Raw genomic sequence first — 14,663 nt, forward strand, 5'->3', positions numbered from 1 at the left:
CTATCACAGGAATAAGTTACATTTTAAATTACATTCAAGTAGAGAAAATATATTTTCAATTGTAATAATATTTCACAAAAATAACTGAATTTTTGATCAAATACATACAGTATGGATAAGCATAAGAGACTTCTTTGTAAAACATGAAAAAATCTTACAGACCCAATATTTTTGAACGGCACTGTAAGCAAAATATAAAGCAGAATATATTTACCTCCAAGATAACGGCCAGCTGTTTTTGAGAGAGAGAAAAAAACATTAGATGGATGGCATGACAGAATCCGAAAGACTTACATTCACTCTTTTTATACAAATAAACAAATACCCTAGTACATTGTCTCGTTGACTCCCTTTTTCAAAGTCAATTCCCCGTATTTTGGCATGTGTTGAGTCAACGGTTAAATATAAATCTTTATTTATTGTTTGTACTTATTTTCATCTGAGGTTAATGTCACTTACCACCTGTCTGTCCTGGCTTGCCTGCCCCATAGCCACGGGCTCCAAGAATACCAGCCACTGGACATGTAGCAGAAATGAAAGAAAGATAAGATAACCATTGGACTGAAATAAGCAAATGGCTTGGATTAACTGGATTCAGCAGCATCCATCAGGTTCAGGCAGGCAGACGTACCTCCAGACTTTGCACTGATACCAGGACCTACAGAGAAAAGATAGAAGGCAGGATCGATGAAGAAACACATTATGTAATGTAATTTTCAGACCTCTAACCCTCTGTAATATCCCACATATATTACTAAATTACCTCGACTCGCCAATCTTCCCAGGGCTCTAGTCTGTGGTCTAACTCCTTTAAAACAAGGAAAGAAAATAAAATAAATCTGTGTTAATGCATTTAGCCTAAAATAAATTACTAAAGAAAGAATACCATATTTTTGCACATATAATACCACGTTTTCTGACAAACCTCCCATGCAAATAATTATTATGGCCAATTTAATATTATCTGATAACATTAATATACTACCACAATATGTTTTTAAGAGCCGGGCTCATGAAGGTCATAAAAAATACTTCAGCAGAGGGTGGTCAAACAGATTTTGGGACTTCTGGATTAGTGAGATTAGTGAGACTTCTGTTTGAATTCTTAGAAATCAACCTATAACGCTTCCATGGTTGAGAAACTATGCCAGCTGACGTCATAAGACATTAGAAGTGTGAATTCCACCAAACTGCGTATTTAGAACAGGCCTCCATTGATGCTCAGAAACTGTAGGACAAAATGGGCTGTGTATCGGTCATATAAAGTCAGGACTGACAGAAGGCCGACAAATTTTGACCACCGCTGTCACCTTCAGGCACAGAGTTTTGATCTTCAGAAAAGAAATCCAAGTGTTTAAGTTGCGGTCAGAGTTATGGAGGCTGGAGCAGATCCAGGGAAACTCAGACACGTCAAGCCATGACTCACTTCCAGAGGTATTTTTTTTTTATAATTTATCAGAGCTGTCAGACATGTAACATAGAGTCGGTAGGTGCATTATATTACGATATTTTCTAGACACCTTTTAATCTCACATACAATCATCTGTGACTGTTGGCTGAACATCTGATAATGCAATAATGCCTCAAGATGACTGAAAAGACAGTGTAGTGGCACATACCACATAATGAATTTAAAAGAATAATAATAATTTTTTTTTGTCTTTCAAGTATCGATAGGTGGCATTTGATTTATATACAAGGTGCAAACAAGTAGAAAAAATAGATTGTATCAGATATAGACAGCAAGTCAAGCTATGACTGATTTGATCTGTCATGCATACTGTTGCTTTTCTCATTGATCCCTTCCTCACTGGCACCAGATAAAGAAAAGCACCACACTTCACCTCAATGTAGTGATTTCATGTCAAAGGACTGGCAAAATTATATGGGAGAAAATAATTACAACCCAAAATGTGTATTTTTGCTTAATCTAGTAGTGCATTATCTACAAACTTTTAACCATGAAAACACATGGTTGAAAACAGTACAAACATAAATAAACCTTTTTATAGTTTTAGAATCTAATCTTGTGTATTGAAGATTCAAAAATTCAAATATATGTTTTAGCAACACAATAAACCACACCAACAACCAATTTTTACAGTGTATGACAATAATTATAGTTTAAATAGGATAAAAAAACATTTTCCAAAAGGGTCAGAACAGAAGAAACAATGGAGGCATTAAAAGTTGATCTGCTAGCACAAGATTGGGAGTTTATGGATAATGAAAAAGATGTAGATAATGCATATGAAGAATTTCTAAGAATATTTAAATTATTATATGATAAAAATTGCCCGATCAAAATATTTAGTAAGAAACAAAAACATAATGATAAACCATGGATTTCCAAGGGATTACAAAATGCCTGTAAAAAGAAAAATACACTTTATAGAGAATTTATAAAACATAGAACAATAGAGATTGAACATAGATATAAGAAATATAAGAATAAGTTAACCAGTATTATGAGAACTTGTAAGAAAGAATACTACGCAAAACTAATAGATAATAATAAAAATAATATTAAGGGTATGTGGAACATCTTAAATAATATTATTAAAAATAATACTAGACAGGCTACTTATCCACATTACTTTATTGATAATGATAAAAATATTAATAATATGGAGGAAGTGGTGAATGAGTTCAATACATTTTTTGTAAATGTGGGACCTAATTTAGCAGAGCAAATTCCAATTCCACAAATATTAGAAAGGAATTATAATAATTTAGTAGAAAGAAATCCCAGTTCAATATTTTTGACAGCAGTTGATGAAAAAGAAATAAAAGATATTGTTAAAGGATGTAAAAACAAACCATCCACTGATCATGATGGAATAGACATAAAAATTATATAAACTATTTAACAACAGATTAGAAAAATTCATAGATAAAAATAACCTACTCTCTGACAGTCAATATGGATTTAGAAAAAAAAACTCAACATCATTAGCACTAACAGAACTTATTGAAGAAATCACAAATGCCACAGACAAAAATAACTATGCAGTTGGAGTATTCATTGATCTAAAAAAAGCATTTGATACAATAAATCATGAAATATTAATCAGTAAATTGGAACGAATTGGGATTAGGGGGGTAGTTTTAAACTGGGTAAGTAGTTATCTGAGAGACAGACAGCAATTTGTGAAGATAGGAGAGTATTCATCTGAATGTTTGAGCATGGTTTGTGGTGTTCCACAGGGGTCAGTGTTGGGACCAAAGTTATTTTTATTATACATTAATGATATTTGTAAAGTATCTGAAGTATTGAATTTTGTATTATTTGCAGATGATACAAACATATTTGGTTCTGGGGACAGCTTACAGCAACTCTTGGAATTAATCACTTCAGAATTTAAGAAAATAAAACAATGGTTGGACATTAATAGGTTATCACTAAATTTGAGTAAAACTACATTTATGGTATTTGGAAATTGTAAGTCAAATCATCAAGCACAGATACAGATAGAGGGTGTTAACTTAGAAAGAGTACATGAAAATAAATTTCTTGGAGTGATCATAGATGAAAAGTTCTGCTGGAAGCCTCACATAAAATACATAAAAAACAAACTGTCCAGAAGCATTGCAGTTCTAGCAAGAGCTAAGCATATATTGGATCTTAAATCTCTTCGCATCTTGTACTGCTCATTATTGTTACCTTATTTGAATTACTGTGTAGAGGTTTGGGGAAGCACTTACAAACATTCACTACAGCCGCTAGTTATAATGCAAAAAAGAGCAATGAGAATTATTCATAATGTCGGATTTCGGGAACACACAAATTCATTATTTTTGCAGTCTAGATTAATAAAATACCATGATCAAATTGAATATCAAATTGCAGTATTCATGTTTAAAGTAAGAAATAGGTTATTGCCAGGGAATATACAAAAGATGTTCTCAGAGAGGGAGGGAGGGTACAACTTAAGGGGAAGGGGAAATTTTAAGATTAATAGATTTAGAACAACAAGGAAAAGATTATGTTTATCAATTTGCGGAGTGAAATTGTGGAATAAACTAGATGAAAACTTAAAGCAATGCCCTAACATATTCCTCTTCAAAAAAATGTTTAAACAAAAGATTTTCAAGAAGTATCAAGAAGCACTGTAGTGAAAGTAGGAGTGCTCCTTTGTTATGATTTAAATACTTGTTAGTGGTCACTTTGATGCATGTATGTAGGTATGTAAATATGTAGGTATGTATGTATAGGTATATGTATATACATGTATGTATATGTATGTGTACATGTATGTATATGTATGTGTATATATGTATGTGTGTATAAGTGTGTATGTGATATCAGATAACAAAAAAATATTAATAAAATAAAAAATTGTTATTTAAAGGAATGTAAGAATTAAAGGGGTAGGAGTACATAAGTTTAGCTTCTTCCTACTCCTTTTCGCACATGAGATAGAAGTATGTTTACACAGGAAAAAAAAAAATTGTAATTTGTTACGGCTTATCTGGTGTTATTTTTTCTCTTTTTTTTTTTATTTAAAAAAAAAAAAAAAAAAAAAAATGCTTTAAACATTTTTGTATTTTATTTTACATATTCTTCTCTCATGTTCGAAATAAAGACTTCAATCAATCAATCAAATTAATCAACATCCATAAAATAGGGACTAGGTGTGTTTAACTTTAGAGATCCAACACTTATTTTGCTCCAAATGCTATGCAAACTGATTTCAGGTACCCTCAGTGTGATATATAACATTAAATCATCAGGGTGAGACATGTAACCTGTAAAAAAAGATGTAAAAGTCGAAGTAACATTAAATCATTAAATCAGATAACAAAAGCATTGGATGATTGGTCTCTCCGCCTAATGATGCATATATTCACTATATCGGTTTAAAGTGCCAGTTTAAATAAAAATGTCATTTTCTCTGCAACCAAGGGCATCCCACAAGGGCACATTGAAAGGCTTGAGTACATAGGTCAGCCCTACCTGGGATTAACCTCACAATCTTGGAGTCTCCAGATTTTTTTTAAAAACATAATTAGTGCTATTTTAGATTAAAATTATTTTGTTTTCAGTCATAATTACAATGATATGATATCATAACAAGCCACTGCCCCCCTTTCTTCCCTCTCCTGCATCACAAACTCTCCTCATTTCTCTTCATCACCCTCAAATCTCTAAAACAAACATTTTAGAAGACACATCTAACTTACCTCCCTGTATGGTGCTCTGTGCCAGCCACAGGACCAGTGAGGTCTGCAGGATCACCCGAACCAGCATATTAGCACACAAACAGACAGACAAATAGACTTGGTATTAGCAAATGACTAGAAATGCACACAGGTGAGAGTTAAGCACCCTCAGCTGAAAGCAGCACCACTGGCCAATCTACCCACCAGGCCTTTATTTATTCTCTGAACACCCATGTCTTTCCTCTGACCGGCCCTGCCCTCTGCTGTTCTATTGCCCCCAATAGATCCCCCCAACCCAAAAAAAAATCATCTGACCTTTTTTTCGTCCCACTCTACCACCGTTTCTCATGCTTTACCAAGCCTGAAGAAGACAGCCAGCTTCAAATAAATTTTTGTTGTAATAAGCCCCTATAGATATACATACTTTCTTATGTATCATTAGCAAGATTATTTACAGGTAATACTAAATAATTCAACTAACACAATACCATATGTCCATGTATTTATTTGTATATAGAATACAGAGTAGTCATGTAAAAGGGGATAATGTACAGCCAGTTGGTCATTATCAAAAAAGCATAACACAGCACAGCACAGCATAACATATATAACATATGAGTGAGAATCGAGTGCCATGATTTTCATGTGAGTCACTGCAGTAGCTTCTGTTCGCAATGATTCAGAAGCATCAATGTTTATGGATGTTCTTTTTGTTCTAATTAACCTTGTCCTCAGATGTTTCATTGCTTCCTCATTTGAGCCCTCAAAACGAACCGCTAAAGAATTCATACAATCATCCCATTTCCCCGATGGACAATATGTGAACTTGAAAATAATATTTAACATTTTTTATGCTGTTCTGTTTTCTAAGCAGGCATTTGTCTGAGTTGGCTTAAAATGATTTAGGGTTGAGACTTGTGACAGACAGAGCACAGTCCAGAACCTGTGATGAAAAGAGCCAAATGGAAGGACTGGGCCACTCTGTTGTGGATAAGGTTAAGGTTCCACCTATTCGTTTTCTGATAGCTTGTGTGACTTTGTTTTATTTACAAACCTTGTAAATGTCCTGCTAGTGAGGAGTTGTAAATATAAATGAGGAATAATACAAACCAGTGTAGGATGTAGCAAAGTTTTACATTAAACATTGATAAAAGCTTGTTTTTAACAAGAGGACAGTCACTGGCAGAAACACAGTCCAGTGACGTCATATTTGAAAAGCAATTTATAACCTTCACTACTATGTCATCAGCAGTTCATTTTGACTTTTGGGTTTATTTCGACGTTCTCTGTCTGCATTCATTCTTTTCTGCCTATTTGTTTTCAAAAGGCATGAAAAAAAAACACTTGCACGGAACAGAGAACATGCAGTGTAAATCACAGTAGTCATGTTCACACTTTCCACTCTTTTTGCTAGACAATCTATTTTGCTTTATAATCCATAGCAATACAAACAAAGACACTCATCAGACAGAATGCACACATAAACAGGTGTAAAACTAGACTAATGACTCTTTACCATCCATCGGTCTCCAATCTTGTGTATATGAGTGTCTTGTCTCTTGTATGCACTGACTTTATATTATACAAGGAGTGTGATGAATGATGAATATGTGCATTAAACTCTCAATATGTTTGTTTGGAGGGTGAATAAATGATTAATTTTATTTTTGGGGTGAACTATTTTTAAAGTTTTGTTTCATTTCATTCATATTACACATCACACTAGATTTTGGAACAGTGCTAAAGTGTTGCAAACATGTGCACAACCAGTGCGCCATGACCTCAGCTACCTGGTTCATTTGTTAAAATGAATTTACTGCAGACAGTGCGGCAACTAAAACTCCAGATAATCATGATAAAATCATTGTTGTGTTCATAAAGTTACAAAAAAGAAAGATTCAGATGGTGTCAGATTGAGATTAGGTGCACACAACCATAATATAGATGTAGAGAGAGACAGGCCTAATCTTTGGGCTCTCTTGTCCACTTAAAAGGACACCCAGACACTGACCACAAGCCACCCAGAAGCTTGGAGTAGAAAGGAACACTGGATAATACCTGATAGCTAGTGTCTGACCCATAAATAAGCAAATTTACCATTTCTAAATATACCTCACACGCAGTTTGAGGCCCGCAGGAGTTTGACTGTGAGCCACCAGCACAGAAGAGGTGAAGATAAATAATCACAGGGAAATTCACTTTGTTAAAGCTTTCTTATGCTAAGAATGTGTGTGTTTTGGTGTAAATAAAAATGTGTCCGAGTGTTTATCAATTTTATTGCACTGAAACAGTCTTCTGTGCTCATGCTGCATAATAAACTCTTGCAGAATAACTCTACACACACCTAGTATTTCTGTGGCACATCACTCCATGTTTTTAGCCCATGTACAGGTCACTCTGCCTGCTCCTGTGGTGGTGCTGTGTTAGCGTTTCGCTGCACAGAGTGTAACATGAACAGTGGAAACACATTCTGAACCACAGAAACATGGTGATTTTTTATACACTTTGTCCTTCATATCAACTTTATGAAGCAACTTCCACTTGTTTGTCAAAATATGTGGTATATATGAGTCATAGTGAGTTATGGGTCCAGTAAAACTAAATCATTCCTTAATTATTTTGCAGATACCATTGTATACAGTGTAATCATTAAAACTGAAAAATAAATATCATAGAGACACAGACTGTAATAATGGACGGACGGACAGAAAGACAGGGACAATATTAGTAGCGTATTCATCCATGTCAAAGATTTGCTTAAGAGTCTACAGGAAGACACCTTACTAAAAACAGAAAAGCAGTCCTGTCCTGGTCCGAGACATACAGAGAAACAGACGTTTTAAAAAGGACATGACGATGTTTTTAAACACTTTTTTCTTTTCTTTTTAAAAATACATTTAAAAAAGGAAGAAAAAAAAACAGTCATTGACAGATGTACACTATCTTGAAAATATTGTGGTTGGTATGATTTTTTTTAATGTCTATAAAATTTATGTTTAAAAATACAATTAAATTTATGCTTTTGGAAGATGCTTTTATCCAAAGTGTATTGCATTCAAGGTACACTTCATTTGATCTGTTCTTGATTTCATTGGGAATCAAACCCATGGCTTTGGCGTTGCTAGCGCCATGCTCTATTTGTTCTACAAAACAAAACAAAAAATGCTAAAACATCATTTATATGAAATATTATTACAATTTAAATTTGTTTTCCATTGAAATATATTTTAAAATGTAATTTATTCTTGTGATTCAAAGCTGAATTTTCAGCATCATTACTCGAGTCTTCAGTGACACATGATCCTCCTGAAATCATTCTGATTTATTACTCAATAAATATTTATTATTATCAATAATGAAATCAGTTGTGCGGTTTAATCTTTTTGTCGAATGTATCATTATAAATGCCTTTACTGTCATTTTTTATCAATGCATCCTTGATAAATAAAAGTATTAATTGCTTAAAATAGAAGCATGACATGAAATAGTTAGAACAAATCCCTTTATAGCCTTCCTTTCCAATCCCACCATCTCTGCATTGTCTTGCAGATTTTGCCATTCTTTATTTTGATCCCTTTTTCTTTTCCTCTTCGAATCTGTCAGACATACCACGGTACCCATTTCACACAGGAATCCTCCATTCCTCCTTAAAACCTCTGACCACATAACAATGTTGAGCTCCTTTATCCCAGCATGTGCAGTCGAACAGACTGGACTTAAAACATGTGCACGGCCAGTAGGTGAAACACATAGTGGCTGTGAAAATATCTGAAAGAAAAAGGCAGCGGCAAAAAGAGTTTTTTAAATACCTTCCAGTGAAGATATTAGTTACATTCATCCCCCTGAAGACGCCGACCACAGCCTTCTCAAAGGGTGGCTGTGCCAGTGATGATATAGTGTCATGTTTCTGACCAGTTTCATGGTTAAAGATTTCTGTAGATTTTACTCTGGATCCAGTCAAAACCAGAGGATTCTTTACTACTCTGTTTATGTATTCAACTGTGTTGAGTCTACATGTCTCCTGAGACTAAATACTGTGCCAAGTTTACAGTAACAGGTGCATGCTAGATTAACCTGGCCAACGCAAGAGAAAGAAAAATAAAATGACTCTCCATAGACAAATGCACAGTAGAAACAGTCCATTAGGCTAGAGTCTCTCGCTGCCCCAGAGCGTGTGCTGATACTTCTGATTTGTCTATCTGCTATGGCGATTCTGCCCACAAAAACACAGAACCAGACACTCAGACGAACCTCCTCGATGCCCGGCTACTTCTTCATGCCTGGCTGGCACTACTGTCTGTTTGCATTGCAAACATGGAAAGGGAAGTTGTGCAGACAGCAATGTTCAGAGGGCTCTGTAGAAGGAGATTAACACATTTAGTTTGCACATAGTTTGCAATGAGTGTGAAAAAATATGCACACTTTTTCACACTTATTAATCCACATTTACAAGAATATATTTTAAAGCTGTATCTTTATCGTTATAGTTATCATTCTTGGTGTGAACGGGCCTTTAAGCTTACATATTAAATGATTCCGATTTAAAAAAAAGTTTACCCACAGTATCAATCACAAAGCAGCCATTCTGTATATTAATTATTAGTTATTCATTTAACTGGCCAATATCTTTTACTAAGTCTCCAAAGGAACATTTGTATGCAACATTTCCTAGGTTTACTGTTCTTGTTCAAACAATATGTCTTTGAGTTGAAGAGTCAACATTAGGAAATGTGCATAGGATATTCTTGGTTTATGAAGGGCAAATGCATGCAAAATTTCATGATTCATGGAACAGCCCTGAATAACAAAAGAAGATAAAGTTAGAGTGTACACTTATAGACAAAACAAACGTTTACATTTTAATTCACTTTACAAACTGAAAGTGGACGAAATTATATATTAAATATTGCCTTTTTTGTTAAGGTACAAGCATGCTAATGAAGGCAAATGGATAGTAAACTATTTTTTTCCCACAGGGAAATTGTAGCAAATGTCAGTCACATGACTAATATAAACAAAATTAGATTGTACATACAGTCTGGCCAAGAATAAACACTGCACCAATCTCCATATCATGTAAGTAGCTGCCAGAAAAGACTCATGGCGCCACCTTGTGACACGTAAGTCTACTACATACACACTCTCAGTTCGACTTTATTGATCCCAAATACAATTAAACTTATTTCTAATCAACAACAGAACACAGGGAAGCCACTAATTAATATGAATATGCAATGTAAACAAATAAATATTCTGAAATAAAAATAGAACGAACATCTAAAGTAACTGAAAGTCATTTTACATTCAATATTTATATTTAAGTTCGAAACATATTACTTCTTCAAACTTGTGCTTAATAAACAGTTAGAAAGGTTTACCACGTTATTCCTTTAACGACCGTTTAAACCAAACCGATCGAATATTAATATTAAACAACATATCTGTTTACGACAGTTTGCCAACATCCAATCACACAAAACAATTAATAGACTATTCCTCATGAGCCCAAAAAAAAAAGATAGAAAAAAATCAATGAATCCAATCAGACAATGATTGTAAAATAAATAAATTAATAAAAAAATTAAAAAATCCAAATAAAGGAAAAAATAAATAAAATACTAAATAAAATCAACAAAACAAACAACAACAACAACAAAAACAAGTGAAATTGGTGAACGCGTGTATGGAGCACGTGTGGTCGAAGCGTCAGAACTGCGGAACTTAACCGATTGCCAAAAGAGAAGTGTAGTAAAGAGAAGTGTAGTACTGAACATGTAAACACAAAAAGAAAAAACTGCAATAGTGCCAGGTCTCTTAGTCACGTACACGCAGAAACCCAACCCGTGTATAACTATTATAGCTGTCAACTGTACAGCTATATACATTAACTAGCCTACATTAACTAATAGTGTTCATTTCATTTTTTAGACCTATATCCATGAGTTGACATATTCTTCAAACACAAGCCAGTTTGCAATGTCTTCTATACCTGATTGTCTTAAATATGCTCTCCCTATCTCTCCATTACAGATCTGTCCATGCACCTGACCAAATATAAACTTCATGATTCTAGGCAGACAGACAGATTTTAGCGGGGAAGAGTCTCATGGTTTAGGCCAGGACAGACCAGAGGACAAACAGACACAGGTATAGAAAGAGAAAGTGGCTAATAACTGAGGAACAAAGAACAAAAACACCTGACCAACCTCTTTGGAAGCAGAGTACGTACCTAAGTGTTCTTTGCATTACATGTATAAGTTTAACTGTTTTGAACTGAAAGTGTAAAATATTAAGTGCACTGAAGTATTTCATTCTTTTAACAGCAGTAATGCAACTCATGACCCACAACGGAGATCTTGTTTGTCCTTGTGCAAGAGACATGAACTTTAGTCAAAAGATTAAAATACTCTCATCTAAATCTATGCCAGTTTTTTTTATAAATGCAGCATGTGTATAGTTTCAAGGGGGTTTAAGATTTCAAATAACATTCAGCGTTGAAGGACAGGAAAAAGGGACGAGATAAGCAACAGGCCACAGCCTGGCTAATATGAGAAACCATCTAAGAATATTACATTTTATATTTCATTTAATTTTAAACAGAGGTGTAGCAGAACATTTATGTAATATTTAAGAATAAACATCCTCCTCTAACTGTGTGAGGAGACAATACAGAGTTTACATGGATGTAATGGAGATACATGTCAGGTTTGGTCATTATTTGACCTCAAACTTTGCATCACCTTCACTTTTCTACTGTTCAAATCCATAGTAAATGTGCAAACAAGTGCATGACTTTTTCTGATATGCTTCCATTTTCACCTCATTCAGCTTTTGCTGCTGTTTCACGCTTTGATGAAAGCACTATTAACCTTTGTGACAAATAACACTGACTTAAAACAGTTTCATGGGTTTGTGAGCAAGCAGAAAGTTGCTACATTTGACTTTTGCACAACTTCTCTTGCAAAAAAAAATCAGCTGTAATTTTTTGCATGTTTTATACTATATTTAAAATGTTTTAGAAATTGATACTTGTATTCAGCATGGGTGCATTAAATTTATCTTAAGTGTTCCAAATTTTCTTCATTTCACATAAATGGTGTTCTTTCACACTTTCTATTCATCAAAGAGACCTGAAAAAATATATATAATGGTTTCTACAAAAATATAAAGCAGCACAACTGTTTTCAACATTGACAAGAAATGTTTCTTAAGCACCAAATCAACATAGAATTATTTCTGAAGATCGCGTGACACTGAAGACTGGAGTAATGATGCTGAAAATTCAGATTTGCTATCACAGGAATACGTTTCTATTTTGTATTATTACTTTGTAATATTATTTGACAATATTTACATTTTTCTTTATTTGTAATCAAATGAATGCAGTGAACGTAAAACAAAAAATATAACTGACTCATAATCTTCTCTATGATAATAATCGGAAGTGTTGCTGATTGTTTGTGCTTCAGAGATGGCGATGTCTCCCACTGTTGTGGTGGTCTGCCGGGCTCTTGCTGCTGCATCACAAGGGAGTCATGAAGGAGGAGGTTTGAGATGTTTTTTGGGGGTGGGCTAGATGAAACAGGGTAAAAATAAGCAGATGTTATCCAGTATGGATAGGCAAGTTCTCCTAAACAATAAAAAAAAAAAATATTTTGTAAGCAAATAGTTCTGGTGACTTAATGACTTCACGTTTTAAAAACCATAAATGATCAAATGAAATCATTTTCAGGTTATTTACATATTCATACAGAAAGAAATACTGACACAAATCACATCATTTAAAAACATTTGCGTACCAATCAGTGATTCTTTTGCTATATATTACACTCGTCAACATTTAAAAGATGTACTGTTTTGAATCATACACAGCAAGGACCTGGAAGATCCTGTCCTTCGTATTAGCCCTGCCTGGTGTGGGTGTCTGCATGGCAAACGGTTACATGAAGATGCAGGCCCATTCCCATGATCCCCCAGAGTTTGTGCCATACCCACACCTCCGCATCCGAACAAAGGTAACTATATTCTTGGGGTTTTCATTCAAAGCGTGCATGATGTGGACTTCTCTTAGATTCCTGTACAGCAGTGGTTCCCAGTCTTTTTCAACTCTTGGCCAATACAACCAAACACATGTTTGCACAGCCCACTGCAGAAAAATTAACTGACCCTGCTATTGTTGGGTTAATAACTTAGTACTCAGAAGCTAGATTGTTAACTGTCTTTATTGAATGAACTGGCAATGAACAAAAAATAACTCGGGCTGGCACCGCTCAGCAAAACGGGAAAACCAGATCCAGGCAGAGCTCGGCAGAGGGTAGGCAGTCAGAGGAGCAAGCAGTCAGGAGCGAACATGCAGAGCAGTGTTGAGAACTGGAGCACTGGACAAATCAAGACTAGAGTCAGACTCGAGTGACGAGCGCAAACTGAGAGCAGATATAGAGCGAAAAAAGAGAAACCAATAAGCAGCAACGCTGCATGCAACTGCTGCGTTTAAGGGAAAACTAAAACAAAGACACGATTTATTCTTAAACCAATCAGCGAGCTCGAATAATGAAATTAGTTACAATTTAATATTTATTTTTTGTTATTTAATTATATATATGAAATGTTATTATGTTATGACTTAGACATTTTTACATATATTAACAATATTATTTAATAGTAACTGGCGGCCCACCTGCAATACCATCGCGGACCACAGGTTGAAAACCACTGCTATACAGAAATAGTAGAAAATGTTGGTGCCTTTACATTTAGCAGATTTTTTTTACCCAAAGTGATAAGTGATCCACAGTGCATTCAGGATGCACATTTTGTTTTACCAGTATGTGTGCTCCTTGGGAATTGAACCCACAACCTTTTACACTGTTAACACAATGCTCTACCACTGAGCCACAGGAACTACCTTTACTTTGTAAAACATCCTACTAACATTGGACATGACACAAATGTTTTTCAAATAGTATTACCTTTCTTTCACAGCCATGGCCATGGGGCGATGGGAATCACTCGCTCTTCCACAATGCTCACACGAACGCTCTGCCCACTGGTTATGAGGGACCTCACCACTGAGCAGGACGCCCACTGCTGTCTCAACTGGCCATCCCCTCAGATGCCAATCAACACTGATGGACAAGCTTTTAACATTTATAACAGAAATAAACAACAGTTTTCACATTCATTTTATGTGTGTGACTTATTGAGAAAGGTCCCAAACATTACATGGATAAGACTATGAAGACTACAGAAAAGCTACCCCAGACACGCCAAATAAAAAGTCCAGGGCTAAACTGAGGAAAAAAAAACCTTGAAGAAATTGCTAGATAGGAATGAAACACAAATTGTAGACAACATTAATGCAGGGCTCATTTATTGAGAACCATCCTCTGCCTTCTATCAACATCTGGCCATTTCCATGATTCAAGTTCTCATATATACATAAAAAAAAAAAACTATGGCACATAACACACATCAGATAATCCAGGTGTCTATAAATGAAT

General features: G+C 34.8%; 1 protein-coding gene and 1 long non-coding RNA gene across 4 annotated transcripts; one reads left to right on the top strand and one right to left on the bottom strand.

Annotated features, from left to right (window-relative positions):
- Nucleotides 1-459: 459 nt before the first annotated feature.
- Nucleotides 460-5,336, bottom strand: LOC132149156 (uncharacterized). The gene is made up of 4 exons (XR_009435000.1): nt 5,185-5,336; nt 764-808; nt 632-658; nt 460-516 (listed from the first exon to the last, which is right to left on the bottom strand). It is a non-coding gene; the product is annotated as an uncharacterized LOC132149156 (long non-coding RNA).
- Nucleotides 5,337-11,231: 5,895 nt separating this feature from the next.
- On the top strand, nt 11,232-14,342 carry LOC132148591 (cytochrome c oxidase subunit 6A, mitochondrial-like). 3 transcript variants are annotated; one of them, XM_059557292.1, is made up of 5 exons: nt 11,232-11,388; nt 12,633-12,710; nt 13,036-13,178; nt 14,146-14,238; nt 14,294-14,342. In XM_059557292.1, the coding sequence occupies exons 2-4, from the start codon at nt 12,635-12,637 to the stop codon at nt 14,233-14,235; spliced, it is 309 nt and encodes a 102-aa protein (XP_059413275.1). In that variant the 5' UTR covers nt 11,232-11,388; nt 12,633-12,634; the 3' UTR covers nt 14,236-14,238; nt 14,294-14,342. The 3 variants fall into 3 exon arrangements, with proteins under 3 accessions (XP_059413275.1, XP_059413272.1, XP_059413274.1); XM_059557289.1 differs by having other exon boundaries at nt 14,146-14,342; XM_059557291.1 differs by having other exon boundaries at nt 11,233-11,384; nt 14,146-14,342.
- Nucleotides 14,343-14,663: the final 321 nt, after the last annotated feature.

This window comes from Carassius carassius, chromosome 9 (genome assembly GCF_963082965.1).
Source record: "Carassius carassius chromosome 9, fCarCar2.1, whole genome shotgun sequence".
Classification (NCBI taxonomy): domain Eukaryota; kingdom Metazoa; phylum Chordata; class Actinopteri; order Cypriniformes; family Cyprinidae; genus Carassius; species Carassius carassius.

Coding starts and splice junctions, on each gene's coding strand:
- LOC132148591 (XM_059557289.1), top strand. CDS start 12,635: ATGGCGATGTCTCCCACTGTTGTGGTGGTCTGCCGGGCTCTTGCTGCT. Junction 12,711..13,035: donor AGGGAGTCATGAAGGAGGAG/GTTTGAGATGTT, acceptor AATCATACACAG/CAAGGACCTGGAAGATCCTG. Junction 13,179..14,145: donor ACCTCCGCATCCGAACAAAG/GTAACTATATTC, acceptor TTTCTTTCACAG/CCATGGCCATGGGGCGATGG.